The following is a 22,022-nucleotide window of genomic DNA, read 5'->3' on the forward strand; positions in this document are numbered from 1 at the left end:
GAGCGCGTACAATTCATGAGCATATCCTTGAACAGAATGCAGACAATGGGCTGCACAGTGGCGCAGTGGTTAGCGCTCTGGCTTCACAGCCAGAAGGCCCGAGGTTCAAATACCAGTTGGAGCTCGAGGAGTTTGCATGTTCTCCCTGTGTCTGGGTTTCCTCTGGGTATTCCGGCTTCCTTCCACAGTCCAAAAACATGCATGCCAGGTTAATTGCCCAAAATTGCCCCCAGTGAATGTGTGTGAATAGGCGTCAGCCCTGTGACAAACAGGGTGTCCAGGGTGACCCCACCCTTGCCTGAAGTAGCTGGGATTGGCTCCAACCCCCTGTGACCCTGACAAAGCGGCTTGGGAAATGAACAAATATTCATTCAATACATTTTTTGAAGTCCCATAATATATCATACAGTTTCTGCTGTGTTTATTACCAAGATAGACTGCAATTTTGACAGAAGATAATTGTAAACAGGTTTGTCACCGTTATTTTTACAGAAAATTACTGTAAATAAATAACAGTTTTATACTGCAAAATTTACAGTCACTATACCATAAATTCATCTATATTGTCACCGTAATGTTTACAGGGAATCTCTGGCAACCACAGCTGCCAGTATTTTACCGTAAATTCTACGGAATTTTTTTTACAGTGTATGGAGGCTGATTATTGCATGAGAAGCACCGACACATGAATCTACTTTATCACTGTCCTATATCATTACTTTCTCAGCAACTTCTTCACTTTGACATTCAAGAGAGACCTTGACTTCCAAACCAGGAGTGTTTAACCACCGTGAAGAGAAAGTGAACCTCAGTCACTGAAGTGACGGCTTGGAACAAAATAAGAAGTGAAATAACGTAGAAGCATGAGACTGTTTAAAAAAAAGGTTCAGACTGATCTCATGATCAACAAGTAAAGGAAGGAAGACCTGCAGTGAATTTATGAGTGTCAGTAACACTGTAAACCGGACCGCTCAGGAGTGTATGAGTGTGTAACTTGTGATGCTGTGGGGAGCTGAACAAGCAGGGAGATAATATGAGATGAAATTCTTACATTATTGATTTGTATGTGTGTATGGCTGTACATATGCAGAGGTGTGTATAAATGTGTTGGACTACATATCTTCAACAGAAAGAGTCTGACGAAATCCGTTTTTCTTGATCCTGCCTCTTTTCAGACGTGTTCAATCAGACACGCGTTTGTGGGTGTGTGTGGGAGGGTATGAACATGTGTGTTTTCTCTGTTGTAGATGTGTTTTGTGTGGGTTTTGAACATGTCTGAAATGAACGAATAAAACACACCACCTACACACAACCTACATATACGTAGATGTACTTTCCCATTCACACACTCATCTAATTCCAAACTACTTACCTATGTATGTTGTGATAAACTCACCTTGTCCTCACTGGTTCATTTAATTACAAGTTACTTAATCTGCTACTTATGTAGTTACTCAACTGCTTACAAAGTTAGTCAATTAGTTAATGAGTACACTCACTCACTTACTGAGAATAACGGTTGATTCTCAGACTCACCTCTCTCTCTGAGACTCCTCGGAAGCTGCAGTTTACCGAAGACTACACAGACTGCAGCAGGATCATCACCACGGCGCCACCTGCTGGATCAACCTGCAAAACAATCGTTTCACACTTCAATACTTACAGAGATCAACATGGTTTCTATCAATACGACCCAATCTGAGCTTATCTGTATTCAGTCTTTTCAAAAGGTGATGGTGTCTTTTAAATGTCTTTCTGTCCATTCTTATAATCCATGAAAAGTGAAATTTTGTTTTTCATTTCTTTTCTTTCAAAGCATTTCAAACGTACACAACTGAGTCATGATCTTCACCTCGTCATTAAACAACATAAGATTGATTCTACAGAGTCAATCAAAATCCCTTTATATGTTCATGAGGGGAAATTTAAAAGGCAGTTGTTGACACATCAAAACCTCAGTGAACACACAGCATCAAACCATCTTCTAACCAGCAAATATGCATCAGTTGTCCTCCAGACAATACTGAGCTGCAGTCGCATCAACCAAGAGAGATACAGACGCTTACAACGCTGACATTCTGTTCAGCAGCAGATATAATATAGTAGTGACATTTCTGATGTAAGAATACGAGAGAGAGAGTGTGTGTGTGTGTGTGTGTGTGTGTGTGTGTGTGTGTGTGTGTTCATGTGTGCATGCGTGTGCGCGTGTGTGCGTGTGTGTGTGTGTCTGTGTGTGTGTGTGTGTGTGTGTGTGTGTGTGTGTGTGTTGCCCACTGAGCATGTGTGGAACGAGATGGAGGAGGGCTTGTCGCAAAACCCCCGGGGCCCAGGACGGTGGGCCCAAACCATGCAGCCCAGTGCCCCACAAGGCTCAATGGGGCCCCTGCAAACCTCCGCAGGCAGGGCCATGCCCCCAGCCCAGGAGGCACCAGATCAGTCCCAGCCCAGGCAGGAGGGGCCTGCAGGAAAATGGGAGTTGGCACCAGGCCTCAGCACAAGCTGCCAGGTCAACACATGCAGGTCCCAAGCCCCGGAGCAGAGGGGGCCAGGGCCCCACCCTGACCCAGAGGAAGAGCCCACCATGCCCCCAGGAACCAAGCCCTACCACCCGGCCCCCAAGGCACAGCAGAGCAGAACCCAGCCTCCACATGCCACCCCAGCCCCACCCCAGATCAGGAAGATTGGAGGACCGGAGGCCCAGCCGAGGGACAGCCAGCTCCAAAACCCCGGTCAACAGTCAGAACAGCTGCCCCAAACGCCAAAACTGCATGGTGACAGGGTTAAAGGTAATAAATGTTGATTTCTTGCTGGCTGCAAACGACTCAATAATGGATGCTCGCTTGCTAACGGTGCCAAAGGCAGGAGCTCTGAAGGAGACCGTAGATCTGAAACTGTTGCAAATACTACAATCCCCAGCCGTGAAAAGATCCAACTGTTTTCAGAGTGATTTCAACCTAATCTCATGTTCTGTGACTGACAGGGGGAGCCAAAGCACCAACAAAGCACAGATCCTGAAAGTTCACAGCAGCTTGAAGCAGAGACACTCCCACCTGCAGCTCTTCATATCCCAGAGACTCAAGCGGCTTCAGTCCTACAAAACATGCAGGTCATCATCTTAAAACAAGCCTTCCTCTCATTCTCCACCTTTATTCTGTGGATATCAGGTAATGTGACACCAACTAAAACATTTGGGCTCAAATAATCCGTTTTCACAAGTTTCTCTCATGTTTTTGCTGCTGAAACATATGTTTAGGATCTTCTCCTGGTTTATATGCACAGATCCCACTCATGGCAGTGATGTTACTCAAAAGTCCACACTGTGGAGAAACAAGAGTGAAGATGCAACAATCGACTGCGAGCACACCAAGGATGCATCCTTCCTCCAGATGTACTGGTACAGACAGCTGCCTGGAGAAACCATGAAGCTGATAGTGTTCACGTCCACGGCCAGGAAAGACCACGACTTTGGAGAGTTCAGCAGAGACAAGTTCTCAGCCACCAAGACTGAAGCTCAAAGCGGGACGTTCACAGTCAAACAGCTTCAGCCTGAAGACGGCGGCCTGTATTTCTGTGCTGTGAGTCAACACAGTGAAACACACACACGCAGACCATGTGCAGAAACCTCAAGGAGCTCGTGTTGAAGAGCAAGGAGAGCAGGGGGGGTCCAGCATGTGTTTCATTCAATTTGGGATGAAATGATACAGGACTGGGACACAAAGAGTCTTTTTCAGGATTTTACATGAAATAAAAATTGTCTGAAAATGTAAATGATCTTCACCACTGGGAGAAGAACTCCAGATGAACTGCAAACATTCAGACCCTCAGTTCATCTTGATTCAATGGTACAAACAGTCTCCCAGGAGGATGGATATAGTTTATATTGGCGAAACAGGAGAGACACACACAAGTGTTGATTCTGAAATGGATCAAGAGCTTTATGCAGCGAGCGGAGACGGACACAGTTCGTCCTCTCCTCATCTTCTGAAACCGAACCAGTCCGAGGACAACACGGTGGACGACTGCGCTGCCAGCAGAGCACAGTGCAACACAAGCGATCCATGAACACTCATTCACCATCTAAGAACAGAATTCAAAACATTCATCATCCCTCCATCTTCTACACCAGGAGTGTCGAACACAGTTCAGTTCAGAGGCCTCATTCAGCGCAATGTCTGCCTGAGTGGGCCGGACTGGTAAAATAGAGACACAACAATCTTTAAAGTTAAACTTTAAAGCGTTTCATGGTTGTAGTGCAGAGGGCAAGTTTTGTGAAAGTTTACGTTTGTGTACATTTTTTCACATCTGCTCCAGAAAATGACGACAATCCCAACATAACATAACTTTTAATGATAATGTTTGGTGCAAAAAACAGTGAAATATCCAGGAAACTTACTGACGGCACAAAGATCTCTGAAACAACAACAAAACAAACAAAAAAAATCCCACTTTTTCCTCTTTGTTTTAGAGCAAAACGGTAAGAAAACATGAAAATTCAATTCAATGTGGAAGCTTCAGGCTGAACTGAGATCTGTCACGCCCCCTTCAAAGGGGTTCAGGACTCCTAAACTCCTCCCACCATACAGCATCAGGGTGGCAGTTTGTTTTCCTTCAAGATGGAGTTGAAGGTTTTTACTGACAACATCGTCAACATGATCCTCATATTTCTCATCAGTCACTTTCTCAGTCTTCTGGTTTCAGGTAACGGCGTTCCAACAGTTTAAGACAGCACACAAAGCTGGAATTATACTTTTCAGTGTTTCATTGTTCTGTGTTGCAGGTTCTTCTTCCACTGAACGTGTGAGCCAGACGCCACCAAACATTCACAGCAAACCAGGAGAAAAAGCTGAAATCTACTGCTCACACAGCATTGATAGCTACAACACAATTCTGTGGTACAAGCAGTCCCAGGGAGAGCTGCAGCTCCTTGGATATATGTTTTTAACAGACGGCTATCCAGAACCGGGACTGGATGTGAAGATGCACGGAGACGCAAACAAGAACAAGAACAGCACGTTAACCATGGAGAAACTCCAAGTCAACAGCAGTGCAGTGTACTTCTGTGCAGCCAGTTACCACAGTGCTCCACATCACTGCTCCTCAGTACTAAAACCTCCTCATCAAACATCAAACATCCACTCACACCTGGAACTAACCAGCTGAACCAAGTCTGCTCTCACCAGGATCAGAGAGTAACAGAAATGTTCACATGTAGCTTTTTATCTGCACACATCCAGAAATACAGAGACGCCTCTCATTCAGTGGATATTTGTAACTATTTTTCTATCAGTCTCAATCTTGTTTAAAGGAGCAGTATGAAGGTTTACTGCAATTCCACTGTTATCCACTGGGTGGCAGACTTCAGTCAGTTTGTAGTTTTTAGCTGCTCAGAGCTTCAACCTTCATCTTTTACAGTTAAAAAAAACTTCAACTGGATTTGTCCTTATTGATCAGACTTCGTCCTGGCACCGGGATCTGAAAACTTCAAGACTAACAGAAATGTTTCAAAATTAGATGACGTACGTGTGTATGTCATTAAAAATACATACAGAAACTGTTCCATCTGAAAAACTGTTTTGCCATCTGAGCAACTTTGCCTGTTTTTTTTCCCCAGTGTTGCAGTGTTGTTGTAGGATGATTTCTTAGTGTGTTGAGTCGAGTTGCATTACCTTTAATTCTCTAGTATAATTAATTGTGTGCAAATAAGGAAGAAAAAAAGGAAAATGAGTTTAATCCTTCATGTTAATTCCAGGGTTATCTTTTTGCTGTTTTCTGCTATTAAAGTCAATTTGAATGAAAGTGCAGGATTCATACAAATTAAAAGGTTTATCTTTGGTCTCAATATTTCTTACTTGTCCATTGTGTTGAGAAAGGCGGGAGTGTTATTTGCAAAGATGACTGAAATAAATTGACTTGAGTCTCAAAAAATCTGTGAAAACATGGTAAACATGAGAATGCTTCACAGTATTTTAAAACAATTACCAGTATGAAGTCTGAAAATTTCCCAACTCCAATTAAAATATGGTTGTTAGGTGTAAAATAAAAAGTGAGTCTGTTTCAGTGTGTGTGTACAGATTCAGCGCCGTGTCGTGATCACTGATTGGTTGTTGGGTTTAGAAGAGGAGGAAACCAGTGAACTCACAAGGTGTCTGTGTTCTTAAAGGGAGGGTTTGATCTATGAATCAAGTGGAAATACAACATCATGATCATCTTATTCTGTGTAACCTTCAATGTTTTCCTGGTTTCAGGTAATAAAACATTTCATTATGAAAATATGGATTCACTGTGAGTTTGAAAAGAAAAAATATTTTTCCATTTGGGAAATTAAACTTTAGGATTTGTAGAAACTTAAGAAATGTTAACAATCAGAATTTGAAGGAAAGTCAACATATTCAGTGCAGAAGTTGCTCTGTGTTCTCAGTGTCTTCTCAAAGTGATCAAGTTCACCAGAATCCTCGTCACGTTTACTCCCAAACTGGAGAAACAGCCACAATCACGTGTCGGCATGAACTTCAGGACTACACCCTGATCCTCTGGTACAAGCAGCCCAGCGGCAGCAGCCACATGGAGCTCCTCGGACACATGAATGTGAATAGCGAGCTGATGGAGGACGGAGTGACGGCGAAGCTGAGCGGCGGTGCGATGAAGGGTCAAACGTGCACGTTCACAGCCGAGAAGCTCCAGCTCAGCAGCACTGCTGTGTACTTCTGTGCTGCTTCTCGGCACAGTGCAACTTTTCCCTGCTCCTCAATACAAAAACCAGCATGAATCATGTCAGGAGGGTGCACCTGGCTCTCCCCTCTGTCCCTGGTCTCCCCCTGCAGAGCCACATCAGATAAAAGGGTGGAGCTTCAGGGAGGAAACAAAAGCCTGAGCAAGACTGCAGATGTTGGCATGAAATTTCAGGATTTGAAGAATAAAATATCAGCATGCTATCTTAAAATTCACACCATTAGAAATAGATTGGAAGAAGATCTGATTGAGCAAGAAAACTGACATCAGAACTGATCATTTCTCACTCTCTCAAATGTAAAGTACTGACATTAAAGACCCACTCCAATGAAAATCATGTCTTTCATGTTGCTCATATGTTCTTGTGGCATTTTTCTGATGCTGGGGGAAATATCCTGAGAAAACTACACTCGAAATTACATTTCTGAATGTTTCTGTGAGCGACAATCCAGCGGTGGTGGGGTGGGGTCTCCCGTGTGCGGAGGAGCGCTGACTCCGTCCAAAACCCAGAGGTGAATTGGTGATGAGCTCTGGAGCTCTGCAGATACAGAGGCCTGGGAAATGGCACAAGTTTCATGATTTTGGCAAAAAAAAAAAAAAAAAAAAAAAAAAAACCTCATAATCACCCAGATATTAACAGGCAGTGAACACCTCGACACATTCACCATCAATCTGGACTGACAGACGCTGTGACTTCCGCCTGACAAAATCCTCATCATCTCTTTCATTCTGGACGTGTTGAGCAGCAGTCCTTGGTCTCGGAATGCTCTGGTCTCAGTCAAGACTTGGTGTCAGCCCATCAAAGTCGTGGTCTTTTCTTGGTTTCAGGATCTTCCCATCTTGGTCTTCACGTATTCTCAGGTTAGGTGGTCTTTACTGCAACACGACCTTCTGCCCAGTTGAACCTAAACTCAGAGGTTGACCTCAGAGGGGGCCGGTCTGAAAACAGTCTCATGTTGACTCCTCTCCACTGTTTCCTCCCTCTTCTTTCTGACTTCACAAAGTGTGGTGAGTCTGTTCATCACATTTCAACATGAAGCCATCCCATCTCCTCATCACTGTACTCTCTGCACTCTGGATTAAAGGTATTAATTCAGTCTTTGTTTTGTACCACAAACTGTAATTTCATTTCTTGTTTCTTCAAAATAGACGAATATTGAAAAGGAGAGGATTGAGTGTTTTCTGGTCCACCTGCGAGATATTCTTTGAAGTGCACTTCGTGTTTAATACAGGAGCTTTGACAGTGAATAAAGTTTAAGAAGTTCCTCATTCACCCAGTTCTTGCTATTTCTAACAGTATGATGACGGCGATGGGAATTTTGAATTTCTGAAATTCTTGTTTCCCAGCAATTTCACCCAAATCCATCAATTTCACTCCATTCATTGCTCAAAGTGTCTCATTTTCCGTCATCTCTTTACAGGAGTTTACCTCAACAAAGAAAACCAAGTGTCGCAGGAGCCAAGAGAATTACTCTGGAAACCAGGCAGTGAAGTCAGCCTCAATTTCTCTCATCAAATCTCAAGCTACAACACGATTCTGTGGTATCAGCGCCCGCGGGGGGAAACATCACTGAAGCTGATAGCCTACATTTTCTACAAGACAATAACCGTGGAGGAGCCGTTTAAAGGACGCTTCAATGTGAGCGGAGACGGAGAGAAAGAGGCTCATCTTCACCTGCTCAGGCTCAAACACCCAGAAGACACTGGTGAATACTTTGGTGCAGCAACAATACACAGTGATCAGAAACACTGACTCTACTGTACAAAAACATGTGAACCAGCTGGAAGATAACCTCACATCGACAGGAAACTCCAAACCCAGACAGCACAGGATCAAGGCAGGTTTACAACCATTCACGTTTTTCCTTCATCAACTCAGAAAATAACTCACAATCAAAACCTGGATCAATTTTGAGTCAATTAATTTCATGTGTGCACACAACCAGGAGTTTGGACACTTTCTTTCACATATATATTGAAAAGTATTGTAAATCAGCCTCATGGTGCTTTAGAGAAAGTGCAACCTGTTTCAATATTTCAGAAATAATTTGGATTCTGTTCCAAAATTTTCATATTATTTTAAACATGACCCTTCACTGGGTGTGTGATGTGCTGCGGGCACATCGTGGTTTTTTTTTACGGACAGTTTCACGTTTTTTTCCCCCTTCAGATATTTAGGGAATATTTATCCTGTTTTGTACTTTTTTGAAGTAATTATCTTTTTCCTTTTTTGTTCGGTTCTGATTGGAGCGAGTCGCGTCGCCGCGCTATAAATAGCAGCGTGGAGGCGGCGCTCTGAGTCGTCGTTGTCCGGTCTCTCTCTCGCTCGCCCACCCACCTCGTTACACCTGTCGCCAGGTGCGCTCGCCGGCGCGCCATGGACTCCGGCTCCAACAGGCAGGCATGTGGCTGCAGGGCATGCTAGCCCACTAGCCGGCTTTGCGTTCTCTTTTTTGCGTTTTTTCCCTTCTTTTGGATCGCTGTCTTTTTCCGTCCAGGTGTGACCAGCCGTCCCGTTTTCGCCTTTCTTTTGATCGGGTTTAGTTGGGGTTTTTTTTAGTTTGGACGAGGGATCAGCTTCGACGGCTGCATAGCAGCTGGGCTGCGAACTCGTCTTTTTCTTAAGTTGGCTGGCGCATCTGGGCCTCCTTTCGTTTGATACTTTGTTTCATTTTGATGTAACTTTTGGGGCACGGGTGATGAGGGTTCCTTTTCCCCCAGAGCTTCGTCAATTCACCACACGAAGACGCCGACTCTGTGGAGGATATTCAATAAATAATTGAACCCTGATCTTTGTTTTGTCCTGTGTCCCTGAAGAATATGTTTGACTCCTCAAAAACAGACTAAAGCTTAAAAAGAGATTGAGCATCATGAATCCTGAGAATTTGATTACTTTGGTTGTTGAGTATTTGAATACATTTACTTCAGGAGACCATTTTCACTTTCTACTTTACTTTCAGTAGTGACACTTGTGTAAAGAAGTGTTCGCAAACAACAGTTCTACATATTGATATCTTCTGTTTGGTATTACTGCTTGATCATTTTATCACTGAAAATCCTCTAATAATGACCTGTATTCCATGAAAAGCCTGTCTCCTTGAAAGGTGCCCTATTAAGGAGTTTGCACATTTTATGCGAAACAGCGCCCCCTGCAGGCCTTGGGCATAATGCAGCTTAGTGAAAAACTCGTCCCTGTGGCTCCCGTGCATGGAAGAGGGGAACTCCGTCTTCACTCGTTTAGTAGCGCTCAAGTAAGATTTAAGTTTCTTTTACCTGGTGGAGTCTGTGCTGGAGCTGTGGCAGTGCTAGAAGCCAGTCTTTTCTTACTTTCTGGAAGCTCCTGCTCAGTTGTTGCTCACTAAGCATCTGGCGGAGTAATGGCGGACAAAATGAAACCTAACCAGCCGGAGCGTGCATTATGTCATTCCTTTCAAATTCTCCCCAAAAAAATGCTGGTGCCGGACCGGCACTGCAACTTTCAAGTGAGAATTTAGCGCTGTTAGAGGTACTTGTAATATGTCAGGGCACATTGTACACATCATTCAAAATGTGAAACATATTTATGGTGGAAAATAAGTATTTTTAAGGTTGTAAAACTCCTTTAACACCTTTAATGACCAGGCAGTGGTGGTTTTTTGCACAAGTCAACTGGGAGGCAAACTCACGGGGCGGCATGATGAAGAGGAAAAAAAAAATCATGAAATACAATTCCCTTCATGAGCTGCTTATGAAGCAGCCCCCTGCTCAACAACTCTCGGGGTCGCTCGGCAACCTGCTCCGACGAGGCACTCGTCTTGGGCTCGCCTAGGGCGCCTGAGAAGCCAGGGCCGGCCCTGTGACCGGATGCATCTTTGAAGGAAACTCAGAAAAGCCGCCTCCCAATATCAGCCTGCTCTTTTTTTTCTGTCTTGTCTTATTTCTGTGAAGCGCTGCGGCGCTGTACTTACAGTAGTCTGTGCTACAGCGCCAGTCCTCCTGTTATGGTGACTGTGTGTATTACACACGTCCGGTAAAAATGGTGGAGGGACAGACAACATTAAACTCGATGTTGAACTTTAATTTTTTTCACATCGATTGAAAAAATAAAATCGAATTATTCGAATTAATTCGATATACACCCCAGCTCTAAATTGCATTACTGTCAAAAGATCTTTCTGCTCTTTTTGAAAAATTTAAAATATAAGCCTCTCTCTTATACATGCCTCCTTCCATTAAAAGCCTGGTGCCAGATCCAGTTAAGACAAATAAAAGCCCCGGCTGCTAAAAGAGGATTTACGGTATGTCAGTGATTCCCAACCAGGGGGCCTGGCCCCCACAGCAGAAGCTCACAGCAAAAATGACAATGAAGCTCATGTGGACTTTAATAAAAAAGCGTCTCGAATACACAGAAAAGTGGAAAAAATGGAGGGAAGTCAGGCTAAAGGGAACGATTAAAAGAAACAAAGATGTGACCAACAGTTACAGACAATATGACTTCACTGAAGCAAGAGACAAAACTAGAGCTGGTGAAAGAAAATTTGAAACTGCAAGTTTTTAGCAGCATCAGACCACCAAACACTCCAAGATGGAGCGTCAACCCAGAGAGTTCATCCTCAGAATCAAGGAAGTGATCATGACAGAATATAACAAAGAAAATGGATTTTATAATAGTGCTCTGAGGTTCAATCAACTCTGGTTGAAAAATTGACCAGGGTGTGGTGGTGGTGGGGTGTTGAGTTTCCAACAGTCAACATTTGGGGTCCCACAAGAAAAATGCTGTGAATCGCTGGTTTCTGTGATATTTGCAGAAAGTGAGCTGCATGAACAGGTGTGACCAACAGGTGGAGGCACAGCACATGGCATCCAGCCTCCATCATGAGGGAGTGAGGATGGATCAGTCGTCACATCACAACACCCTCCTTCTTTCTGACATGCAGCACTTTCTCCTCACCAGTCGTCAATCATGTCTTCACCTGTTCAAACCATCCTCTTCCTCTCCATCTGGTTCACAATAAGATGCTAAATTTGATCCTGACCTTCTTGAGTCGTTAAGATTCCAAATAAATGTTGACTTGAATTCTCTGATTTCTTCTCTGCAGGTCAGGTGAGCGCAGCTACAATCAAACAGTCGTCTCCACTGGTGGAGAAAGAGAGCAGTGAAGTCCACATGAACTGCAAGCATGACGATAGCAGCCTTCTGATGATGTTGTGGTATCAGCAGAAAAGAGACAGCACGGCCATGACTCTCATTGGCTACGGCTATGAAAACTCCCAAAACTACGAGGGACAGTTTGAAAAAGAATTCAAGCTGACCAGGAAGAGCGTGGTGGAAGGAGCTCTGATCGTACAGAAAGCAGAGTCGTCACATTCAGCTCTTTATTTCTGTGCTGCCAGTAACAGTGATGTGGTCTGATGACACTCCTTCACTAAAAAGCCTCCATGATTTCCTGTCAATGAGACTTTTGCTCTTGTTTTCAGGCTCTGGCAGCAGCACACGTCTGCAGGATGTCTCCAGCTCTGTTCGGACTCATCCTCGTCCTGCTCCCATCATGTAAGATCACCTTTCAAAACATCTTCATTTTATGATTATTATGAGCATTATGATTATTGGTCTTGTATTAACATTTTTTTTGTTTGTTTTTTGTTACCCACAGATGAAGCCAAGAGTGTGAAATTTGATCCCTCTCATCCCAAAATAGTCCACAAAACAGAAACAGTGGAGTTTAAATGCAAACACAATGACAGTGCTATGAATGTGATGCTCTGGTACCAGCAAACCCAGACAGTTGGCTTGAATCTAATCGGATACAGCTACCAGGGCAGCGATCCGAACTATGAGGAGCAGTTCAAGACTGGCTTCAAGATTACGAGAGAAGACGTGAAAAATGGGGCTCTGATCATTCGCAATGTGAACCCCACAGACTCGGCTGTGTATTTCTGCGCTGCCAGTACACAGTGATGTGGTCTGATGAGAAACCCTGACTAAAAACACACTTTGGTTTCAGCAGCCTGATGAAAGGCTGCGTCAGCTCCCCATACACTCACACACAGGATTTATGAGTACAATAGTTATCACAGAATATTTCCATAGATTGGATTACATTAGTATGAGAAACTGTGGACTGGTGGGGGACCAGTCACACATGATCTGGGATTTCCACTACATCTACTGTTAAAGACTGCAAGAAAAATGGTAACAATCTGCTGGTTGAGACCTAAGTCACCTACAATCGTACAATGGACACAAAAAAACAGACAAGCTTCATTGATGGAATGACTGACAGCCCAACTTCAATTAACGATCCCTGTTTTTGAGAGAAGGCGGGGGCCAAGTATAAACTTTCTCAAATAAGACAAGCTTATGTCTTCTTATTTCTTCTTTTTTTAACATAGATATGTTACTGCTTACAAAGTTACTCAGTTCGTAACTGAGTACACGATACTCACATAGTTGTCGACTTATTCAGTGATTCACCTACTGAGAGTAACACTTGTTTGTTTCTCAGACTCACCTCTCTTTCTGAGACTCCTCTGAAGCTGCAGTTTACTCCAGACTCCATAGACTGCAGCAGGATCATCACCGCGGCGCCACCTGCTGGATCAACCTGCAATACAATCAATGTTTCACACGTCAATATTTACAGAGATCAACATAGTTTCTGTCAATACGACCCAATCTGAGCTTCTCTGTATTCAGTCTTCTCAAATAGTGACGGTGTCTTTACACAACAAGTGAAATTTTGTTTTTCATTTCTTCTCTCTAAAAGAATTTCAAACATACAGAACTGAGTCGTGACCTTCACCTCTTCATTAAACAACAGAAGGTTGATTCTACAGAGTCAATCAAAATAACTTCATATGTCTATGAGGGGAAGTTTAAATGGCAGTTGCTGACATATCAAAACCTCAGTGATCACACAGCATCAAACCATCTTCTAACCAGTAAATATGCGACAGTTGTGCTCCAGACAGTTCTGAACTGCAGTCACATCAACCAAGAGAGATACGGGTCACGTGATGGCGGCGAAGTGAAAACAGCGTTTAGGTAGAGGCTCCGTGCCACTTGGCTTTATTTCTTCTAATATCCTGACAATCTCCTGAGTTATTCTCTGATATTTAGGTGGACAACACGGGCTATGTCCCTAGAAACATTTTGGCCACAATCTTTTGACAGCATGGGGAAACCTCGGAGGGTAAAGGACAAAAACGGCGCACCTTCGGCTGACGGTGACTCGCACCAAGATGGCGATGGGCCCGCTAGCCCCGATGCTAATGATGCTACGGCGGACCTCGATCCTGCTATGGCCAAGGCGTTTGAGCTAATGACCGCTAACATCACTAAAGTTATTGACGAGAAGCTCGGACCTCTGACCGAAACTGTGCGCCAGAATGCGGAGGATATTAAGTCCGCCAACTCACGTCTTGACCAGGCGGAGGCTCGGATGGTAGCCTCCGAAGACTCCATTCTGGCGTATGAAACAAGAATCGGACAACTCGAGAAGCAGGTCGGTGTCTTGTCGGAAAAGGCGGATATGGCTGAAAACTACAGCAGGCGTTTGAATATTCGCCTCTTGGGACTAGCTGAAGGAACTGAGACGAGTCAGCCGGTGACGTTTTTTGAGTCGTGGTTGCCGCAGTTTTTAAAGCTACCAGCGGATACTGGGCGCATCCCGCTGGAGAGAGCGCATCGGATCCCTGGACCAAAATCACCTGTGGGCAACAAACCCCGGCCGCTGCTCTTACGCTTCCACGCTTTCCAGGATAAACAACGAGTAATGGAGGCGGCTCGCCGGGCCGGCAATAATAACGCTCTGGTTTTCAACGGATCCCGACTTTTTTTCTTTAATGACTTCTCCGCGGATTTGGCGAAGAAACGCAAGGCGTTTGATGCCGTTAAACGCAAACTACGGGACCGAGGAATAACCTACGGACTGTATTACCCAGCTACTCTGCAAATCTCCCACGACGGTGTTAAGAAGAGGTGCAGTTGTCCGGAGGAGGTCGAAGCCTTCTTGAACTCCATGACTGACTCATAAAAGTACCGGTACATGCCTCCGTTTTTTATGCCCGTGGTTATTATGTTGCATTTTGATTGACTAAAAATATCTTCATTGATTAAGCCAAGTGGTGCAAATGCAAATTGTTTAGTTGTACAGTTATACACTGTTTGATAACAGTAGGATATGAGAATGGTGTCCCTTCTTTTTTAGGGAATGACCCTTTTATTTTCTTTGCTCTGTTACGTTTTTGTTCTAATGTTATGTGGTTTTCACACTTGTTCTTTGTTGCTCAGATAGGGGATATTGCTTATTCTTTTCATCCATTTCTTGAATACATTTTTGGTCCACATTTATTTGCATATTTTATCTGCTATGTCAGCGCCTATACTTCTACTGACTGTTGTTTATGGTTGGTTCTAATGTGAAAATTAAAATATGTTCGTGGAACGTGAGAGGTTTACAAAAATCTGCCAAAAGAGCAGCGATTTATTCCTTTTTGAAGAGGGAGGAGATTTCTGTTGCATTCCTTCAGGAAACTCATACTATGAGCAAGGACTTCTCCAAACTTTGTAAGGGGTGGGCTGGTCAAGTTTTTGCTTCTTCATACTCATCTTATGCCAGGGGGGTGGCTATTTTAGTTAATAAAAAAATCCCTTTCATAGCTACAGATTATTTTAAAGATCCTTTAGGACGTTTTGTTAGGGTTTCAGGGACACTTTTTGGTCAGACTGTTTCATTTTTAAATCTATATTGCCCTCCTGGGTATTCTCCTGACTTTATTTCAAAGGTTTTTTCAGATTTTGCCAATTTAACCTCAGACCATTTTTTTGTAGGGGGCGATTTTAATTGTATTCTTGACCCCTCTATTGATAGACTCCCAGCTCATAAAAACTTTTTTGTCTCCAAACAAGCCAAAATGCTCTCTTCTTTGTGCAAAGATATAGGTTACGTTGACGTTTGGAGATGTTTTCATCCCACAAACTTGGAGTTCACATTTTTCTCTGCTCCCCATAAAAGTTACTCCAGACTGGACTACTTTTTTGTCCCCTCAACTAATATTTCTCAAGTTCTATCATGCTCAATTGGCAATATTATACTTTCTGATCATGCTCCAGTCTTTATGGTCTATAATTTTACCAGTAACTGTGCTCTATCTAAATTTTGGAGATTGCCCACCTTTCTTCTTAAGGATGACCGTTTTATTTCTTATTTAACCTCTGAATTGAAAATGTTTTTGTCCATTAATTCATCACCGGCAGGAAATCCCTCGATTCTTTGGGAGACTTGTAAGGCCTACAGTAGGGGCCTGATTATCTCCTATGTGGCATCCAGGAGGCGTCAGAGAAGAGAATATATTATTGATCTTCAGTGTGGCCTTGCTGATTTGGAGAAGAGATACATATCCACAAATGATCCTGAATTACTCACTGAAATTTCAGCTTCTAAAACAGCTCTGAATACACTACTTATAGAACAAGCAGAATACTCTTTGAAATTTGCTCAGCAAAAACTCTATGAATCAGGAGACAAACCTGGAAAATATCTTGCAAATCTGGTTAAAAGGCGATATGCTGCCCAAACTATTGTCTCTATTACTGGCTCAGATGGCTCCAGGCTTCTCGATACAAAATCCATTAATGCCGAATTTGCAGCTTTTTATTCAAACTTGTACAAATCAGAGCAACCTCACAATGCCTTAGATCTTATGCACACTTTCTTTTCAGAGATCACACTTCCACGCATCACAGATGTCCAGAGACAGAGGCTGGATGCCCCAATTACCAGAGAGGAGGCCCTTTTTGCATTGAAATCCATGCCATCAGGAAAGGCACCAGGACCAGATGGATTTGGATCTGAATTTTACAAAACTTTTGGGGAGACAGTCATAGACTCCGTTCTAGCCATGCTAGACCATTCATTTACTCTAGGTGTACTTCCTCCCTCTCTGAGGGAAGCTAATATTTCTGTTATTCTTAAAAAAGGAAAAGACCCAGAAAAGTGTACCTCTTATAGACCAATATCTCTACTCAATTCAGATCAAAAATTACGTTCTAAAATACTTGCCTTACGGTTAGAAAAAGTACTCCCTGATGTTATTCACAATGATCAGACTGGTTTTATTAAGGGCCGAAACTCGAGTGATAATGTGCGACGACTACTTAATATTATTCAACTTCTTCATGGCTCCAATGATCCAGCCTTAGTAGTTTCTCTCGACGCAGAAAAAGCTTTTGACCGCGTGGAATGGACCTATTTATTTTTTGTTCTTTCTAGATTTGGTTTCGGTGATACTTTTCTTAAGTGGATTCAAATTCTCTACAACTCTCCCACTGCATTTGTCATTACGAATGGTTTTAAATCTGATTGTTTTTCCCTTTTCAGAGGCAACCGGCAGGGCGACCCTTTGAGTCCTCTGCTCTTTGATCTGGCTATTGAGCCACTAGCCCAAGTAATTAGACAGAACAAATCAATAACTGGCATATCCGTGAATGATAAAGAACACAAAATTTCTCTTTATGCGGACGATGTGCTAATTTTTCTGTCCGATCCTCAATCGTCCATTTTGACTCTCACTCGTGTTATTTCTTTGTTTAGTGAATTTTCTGGCTATAGAATTAACTTCTCCAAGTCAGAGGCTATGCCACTTGGGTCCTTAGTATCTGTTCCTACATTACCTTCTGCATTTCCTTTCCGCTGGTCTCCTTCAGGATTTGTTTATCTAGGTATTTCTATAACCCCTTCTTTTGAACTTTTGTATAAAGCCAATTATCCGCCTCTTCTGGATGCCATAAAAGCAGATTTAGATCGGTGGGGAACTCTGCCTTTGTCTTGGCTGGGCAGGGTCTCTCTGGTGAAAATGTTTATTCTACCGAGATTACTGTATCCTATCCGGATGATACCACTTTTACTGACAAATAAGGTTATTAAGTTGCTTGAGGGATGGCTGAGTTCTTTTATCTGGAGCAAGAGAAAACCAAGGCTGAAATTGTCTAAACTCCAAAGACCTGGTTCTGATGGGGGCCTTGATGTGCCCAACTTCAGACATTACCAGCTAGCTGTACATTTATGCACGATCATGCACTGGTGTAAGAATGATGCCACTTCAGTGTGGTTAGATATTGAATCCGCTCAGTGCACCTGCCCTCTCTGGAACCTTCTTTTTGTAAAACAATCAGTTAAAGAACTGTGTTCCAACCCAATTTCCATAAATACTGTTAAAGCTTGGAAAATGATTTGTAAGTTGGAAGGTCGCAGTAATATTACGTCCTCTCTGGTTCCAATTGTAGATAATCCTGACTTCCTTCCCGGCTGTAAAGATGACGGATTTAAACTTTGGGTAAACAAGGGGGTCACAAAACTAGGTGACCTGTTTGTAAACCAAGAAGTGTTACCATTTGTTCAGCTACAGCAAAAATTTGGCCTTCAGAAAACAGATTTTTTTAGATATTTACAACTCAGACATTTTATCACCAGTGGCACAAAATTAATAAATGACTTATCTGTGGTGGAAAACTTACTCTGCTCCCACAGTGGTAAGAAGTCAATTTCAATATTTTATAAAACGATAGTCTCTACTACTCTCCCAGTCTCCATGTCTGTAAAACTAGATTGGGAAAAGGATATGGGAATATTAATTGATCCAGAGGTTTGGTATGATGTTTGGGAAAAAGCTTCCAAAATATCCATCTGTAATCGAACTAAGTCAATTCAATTTAGGATCTTGCATCGTATACACATAACACCTGTTCTTAAACATAAGATGGACTCAAATTTTTCTCCGCTGTGTTGGAAATGCAAATCTGAGGTTGGTGACTATTTCCATTGCGTGTGGTCCTGTGTCAAAATGCAGAATTATTGGTCTGGTGTGGTGAAAGACTTGTCTTTTATATTTAATACCATAATACCCCTGGATCCCAAACATCTTCTACTCGGCCTTCCGGACCCTCGTATTCATTCTAAGCAGCACAAACGACTGTTTAATTTGTTGACTTTTGCTGCCAGGAAAAATATTTTGTGTTTTTGGATCAAAGACTCGGCTCCTACCAAGAGAACTTGGCACAATCTTGTAATGGAATGTATTCCTAGTGAATTCATTACTTGTATGTTCACTTCCTCATCTGATGCTTTTTATTCCACCTGGAACCTGTATTTGACATTTATAGGCCCATCGAAATCATCTTACTTGCTTAAGGGATTCCCCTCACGCTGACTGTTTTGTTTCTGTCTTATGCTGGCTGACATATTGCAGTGCTAATTTGTACTTTTTGTTTTGACTATGTGTATGTGTATCCCCCTTTTGTGTTCTGAGTAACTGTTGTGTGTTTGAAATTGGATTAATAAAAAAAAAAAAAAAAAAAAAAAAAAAAAAAAAACCAAGAGAGATACAGAGGTTTATAACGCTGACATTCTGGTCAGCAGCAGATATAATATAGTAGTGACATTTCTGATGTAAGAATACAAGAGTGTGTGTGTGTGTGTGTGTGTGTGTGTGTGTGTGTGTGTGTGTGTGTGTGTGTGTGTGTGTGTGTGTGTGTGTTGCAGAGGGGGCCAGGGCCCCACCCAAATCCAGAGGAAGAGTCCACCGTGCCCCCAGGAGCCAAGCCCGACCACCCGGCCCCTAAGGCGGAGCAGAGCAGAGCCCAGCCTCCACACACCAGCCCAGCCCCACCCCGGATCAGGAAGATTGGAGGACCGGACGCCCTGCCGAGGGACTGCCAGCTCCCCAACCCCGGCCAACCAGCAGCCCACCCATCGATCAATCCAACCCCCAGTGTCACTTCACCCACCCCAACCCTGTGAATATACAGGCACACACACACGTACACACCCACTGGAGATGAAACGACCACCAGCACAATGATGAAACAAAGCAGAGCCTCCAACAGCCAGAACAGCTGCTCCAAACACCAAACACCACCAAAACCCTATGCTGATATGGTAAATGGTAATAAATGCTCATTTCTTGCTGACTGCAGGCGACTCAATAATGGATGCTCGCTTGCTAACGGTGCCAAAGGCAGGAGTTCTGAAGGAGACTGTAGATCTGAAGCTGTTGCAAATACTACAATCCTCAGCCATGAAAAGATCCAACTGTTTTCAGACTGATTTCAACCTAATCCCGTGTTCTGTGACTGACAGGGGGAGCCAAAGCACCAACAAAGCACAGATCCTGAAGGCTCACAGCAGCTTGAAGCAGAGACACTCCCACCTGCAGCTCTTCATATTCCAGAGACTGAGGCAGCTTCAGTCCTACAAAATATGCAGGTCATCATCTTAAAACAAGCCTTCCTCTCATTCTCCATCTTTATTCTGTGGATATCAGGTAATGTGACACCAACTAAAACATTTGGGCTCAAATAATCAGTTTTCACAAGTTTCTCTCATGTTTTTGCTGCTGAAACATATGTTTAGGATCTTCTCCTGGTTTATATACACAGATCCCACTCACGGCAGTGATGTTACTCAAAAGTCCACACTGTGGAGAAACAAGGGTGACGATGCAACAATCGACTGCGAGCACACCAAGGATGCATCCTTCCTCCAGATGTACTGGTACTGACAGCTGCCTGGAGAAACCATGGAGCTGATAGTGTTCACGTCCACGGCCAGGAAAGACCACGACTTTGGAGAGTTCAGCAGAGACAAGTTCTCAGCCACCAAGACTGAAGCTCAAAGCGGGACGTTCACAGTCAAACAGCTTCAGCCTGAAGACGGCGGCCTGTATTTCTGTGCTGTGAGTCAACACAGTGAAACACACACACGCAGACCATGTGCAGAAACCTCAAGGAAGTCGTGTTGGAGAGCAGGGAGAGCAGGGGGGTCCAGCATGTGATTCATTCAATTTGGAATGAAATGATACAGGACTGGGACACAAAGAGTCGTTTTCAGGATTTTACATGAAATAAAAATTGTCTGAAAATGTAAATGATCTTCACCACTGGGAGAAGAACTCCAGATGAACTGCAAACATTCAGACCCTCAGTTCATCACGATTCAATGGTACAAACAGTCTCCCAGGAGGATGGATATAGTTTATATTGGCGTAACAGGAGATACACACACAAGTGTTGATTCTGAAATGGATCAAGAGCTTTATGCAGTGAGCGGAGACGGACACAGTTCGTCCTCTCTTCATCTTCTGAAACCGAACCAGTCCGAGGACAACACGGTGGACGACTGCGCTGCCAGCAGAGCACAGTGCAACACAAGCGATCCATGAACGCTCATTCACCATCTTATAACAGAAGTCAAAACATTCATCATCAGTCCATCTTCTACACCAGGAGTGTCGAACACAGTTCAGTTCAGAGGCCTCATTCAGCGCAATGTCTGGCTGAGTGGGCCGGACTGGTAAAATAGAGACACAATAATCTTTGAAGTTAAACTTTAAAGCGTTTCATGGTTGCAGTGCAGAGGGAAAGTTTTGTGAAAGTTTACGTTTTTGTACATTTTTTCACATCTACTTAAGAAAATGACGACAATCCCAACATAACATAACTTTTAATGATCATGTTTGGTGCAAAAAACAGTGAAATATCCAGGAAACTTACTGACAGCACAAAGATCTCTAAAACAAAAACAAAACAGAAAAAAATTGCATTATTTCCTCTTTGTTTTAGACCAAAACGGTAAGAAAACATGAAAATTCAATTCAATGTGGCAGCTTCAGGCTGAACTGAGATCTGTCACACCCCTTCAAAGGGGTCCAGGACTGCTAAACTCCTCCCACCATACAGCATCAGGTTGGCAGTTTGTTTTCCTTCAAGATGGGGTTGAAGGTTTTTATTGACAACATCATCAACATGATCCTCATATTTCTCATCAGTCACTTTATCAGTCTTCTGGTTTCAGGTAACGACGTTCCAACAGTTTAAGACACCAGACAAAGCTGGAATTATACTGAGCAGTGTTTCATTGTTCTGTGTTGCAGGTTCTTCTTCCACTGAACGTGTGAGCCAGACGCCACTAAACATTCACAGCAAACCAGGAGAAAAAGCTGAAATCTACTGCTCACACAGCATTGATAGCTACAACACAATTCTGTGGTACAAGCAGTCCCAGGGAGAGCTGCAGCTCCTTGGATATATTGCTTTCACAGACGGCCAACCGGAGCCGGGACTGGATGTGAAGATGCACGGAGACGCAAACAAGAACAAGAACAGCACGTTAACCATGGAGAAACTCCAAGTCAACAGCAGTGCAGTGTACTTCTGTGCAGCCAGTTACCACAGTGCTCCACATCACTGCTCCTCAGTACTAAAACCTCCTCATCAAACATCAAACATCCACTCACACCTGGAACTAACCAGCTGA

The 22,022-nt window shown here is 43.3% G+C and overlaps 1 protein-coding gene and 2 gene segments (V, D, J or C); all 3 read left to right on the forward strand.

Annotated features, from left to right (window-relative positions):
* The first annotated feature begins 4,613 nt into the window (after positions 1–4,613).
* On the forward strand, positions 4,614–6,765 carry LOC115407179 (uncharacterized). The gene is made up of 3 exons (XM_030117531.1): positions 4,614–4,698; positions 4,778–5,077; positions 6,419–6,765. The coding sequence occupies exons 1-3, from the start codon at positions 4,614–4,616 to the stop codon at positions 6,763–6,765; spliced, it is 732 nt and encodes a 243-aa protein (XP_029973391.1).
* A 4,906-nt stretch (positions 6,766–11,671) lies between these two features.
* LOC115407181 (immunoglobulin heavy variable 2-5-like) lies at positions 11,672–12,667 on the forward strand. The segment is given in 3 exon segments: positions 11,672–11,812; positions 12,187–12,259; positions 12,363–12,667. Coding segments are annotated over 2 exon segments (351 nt in total).
* An 8,808-nt stretch (positions 12,668–21,475) lies between these two features.
* On the forward strand, positions 21,476–22,022 carry LOC115407182 (T cell receptor alpha variable 36/delta variable 7-like). The segment is given in 2 exon segments: positions 21,476–21,560; positions 21,640–22,022. Coding segments are annotated over 2 exon segments (468 nt in total).

This window comes from Salarias fasciatus, chromosome 19 (assembly GCF_902148845.1).
Source record: "Salarias fasciatus chromosome 19, fSalaFa1.1, whole genome shotgun sequence".
NCBI classification, from domain to species: domain Eukaryota; kingdom Metazoa; phylum Chordata; class Actinopteri; order Blenniiformes; family Blenniidae; genus Salarias; species Salarias fasciatus.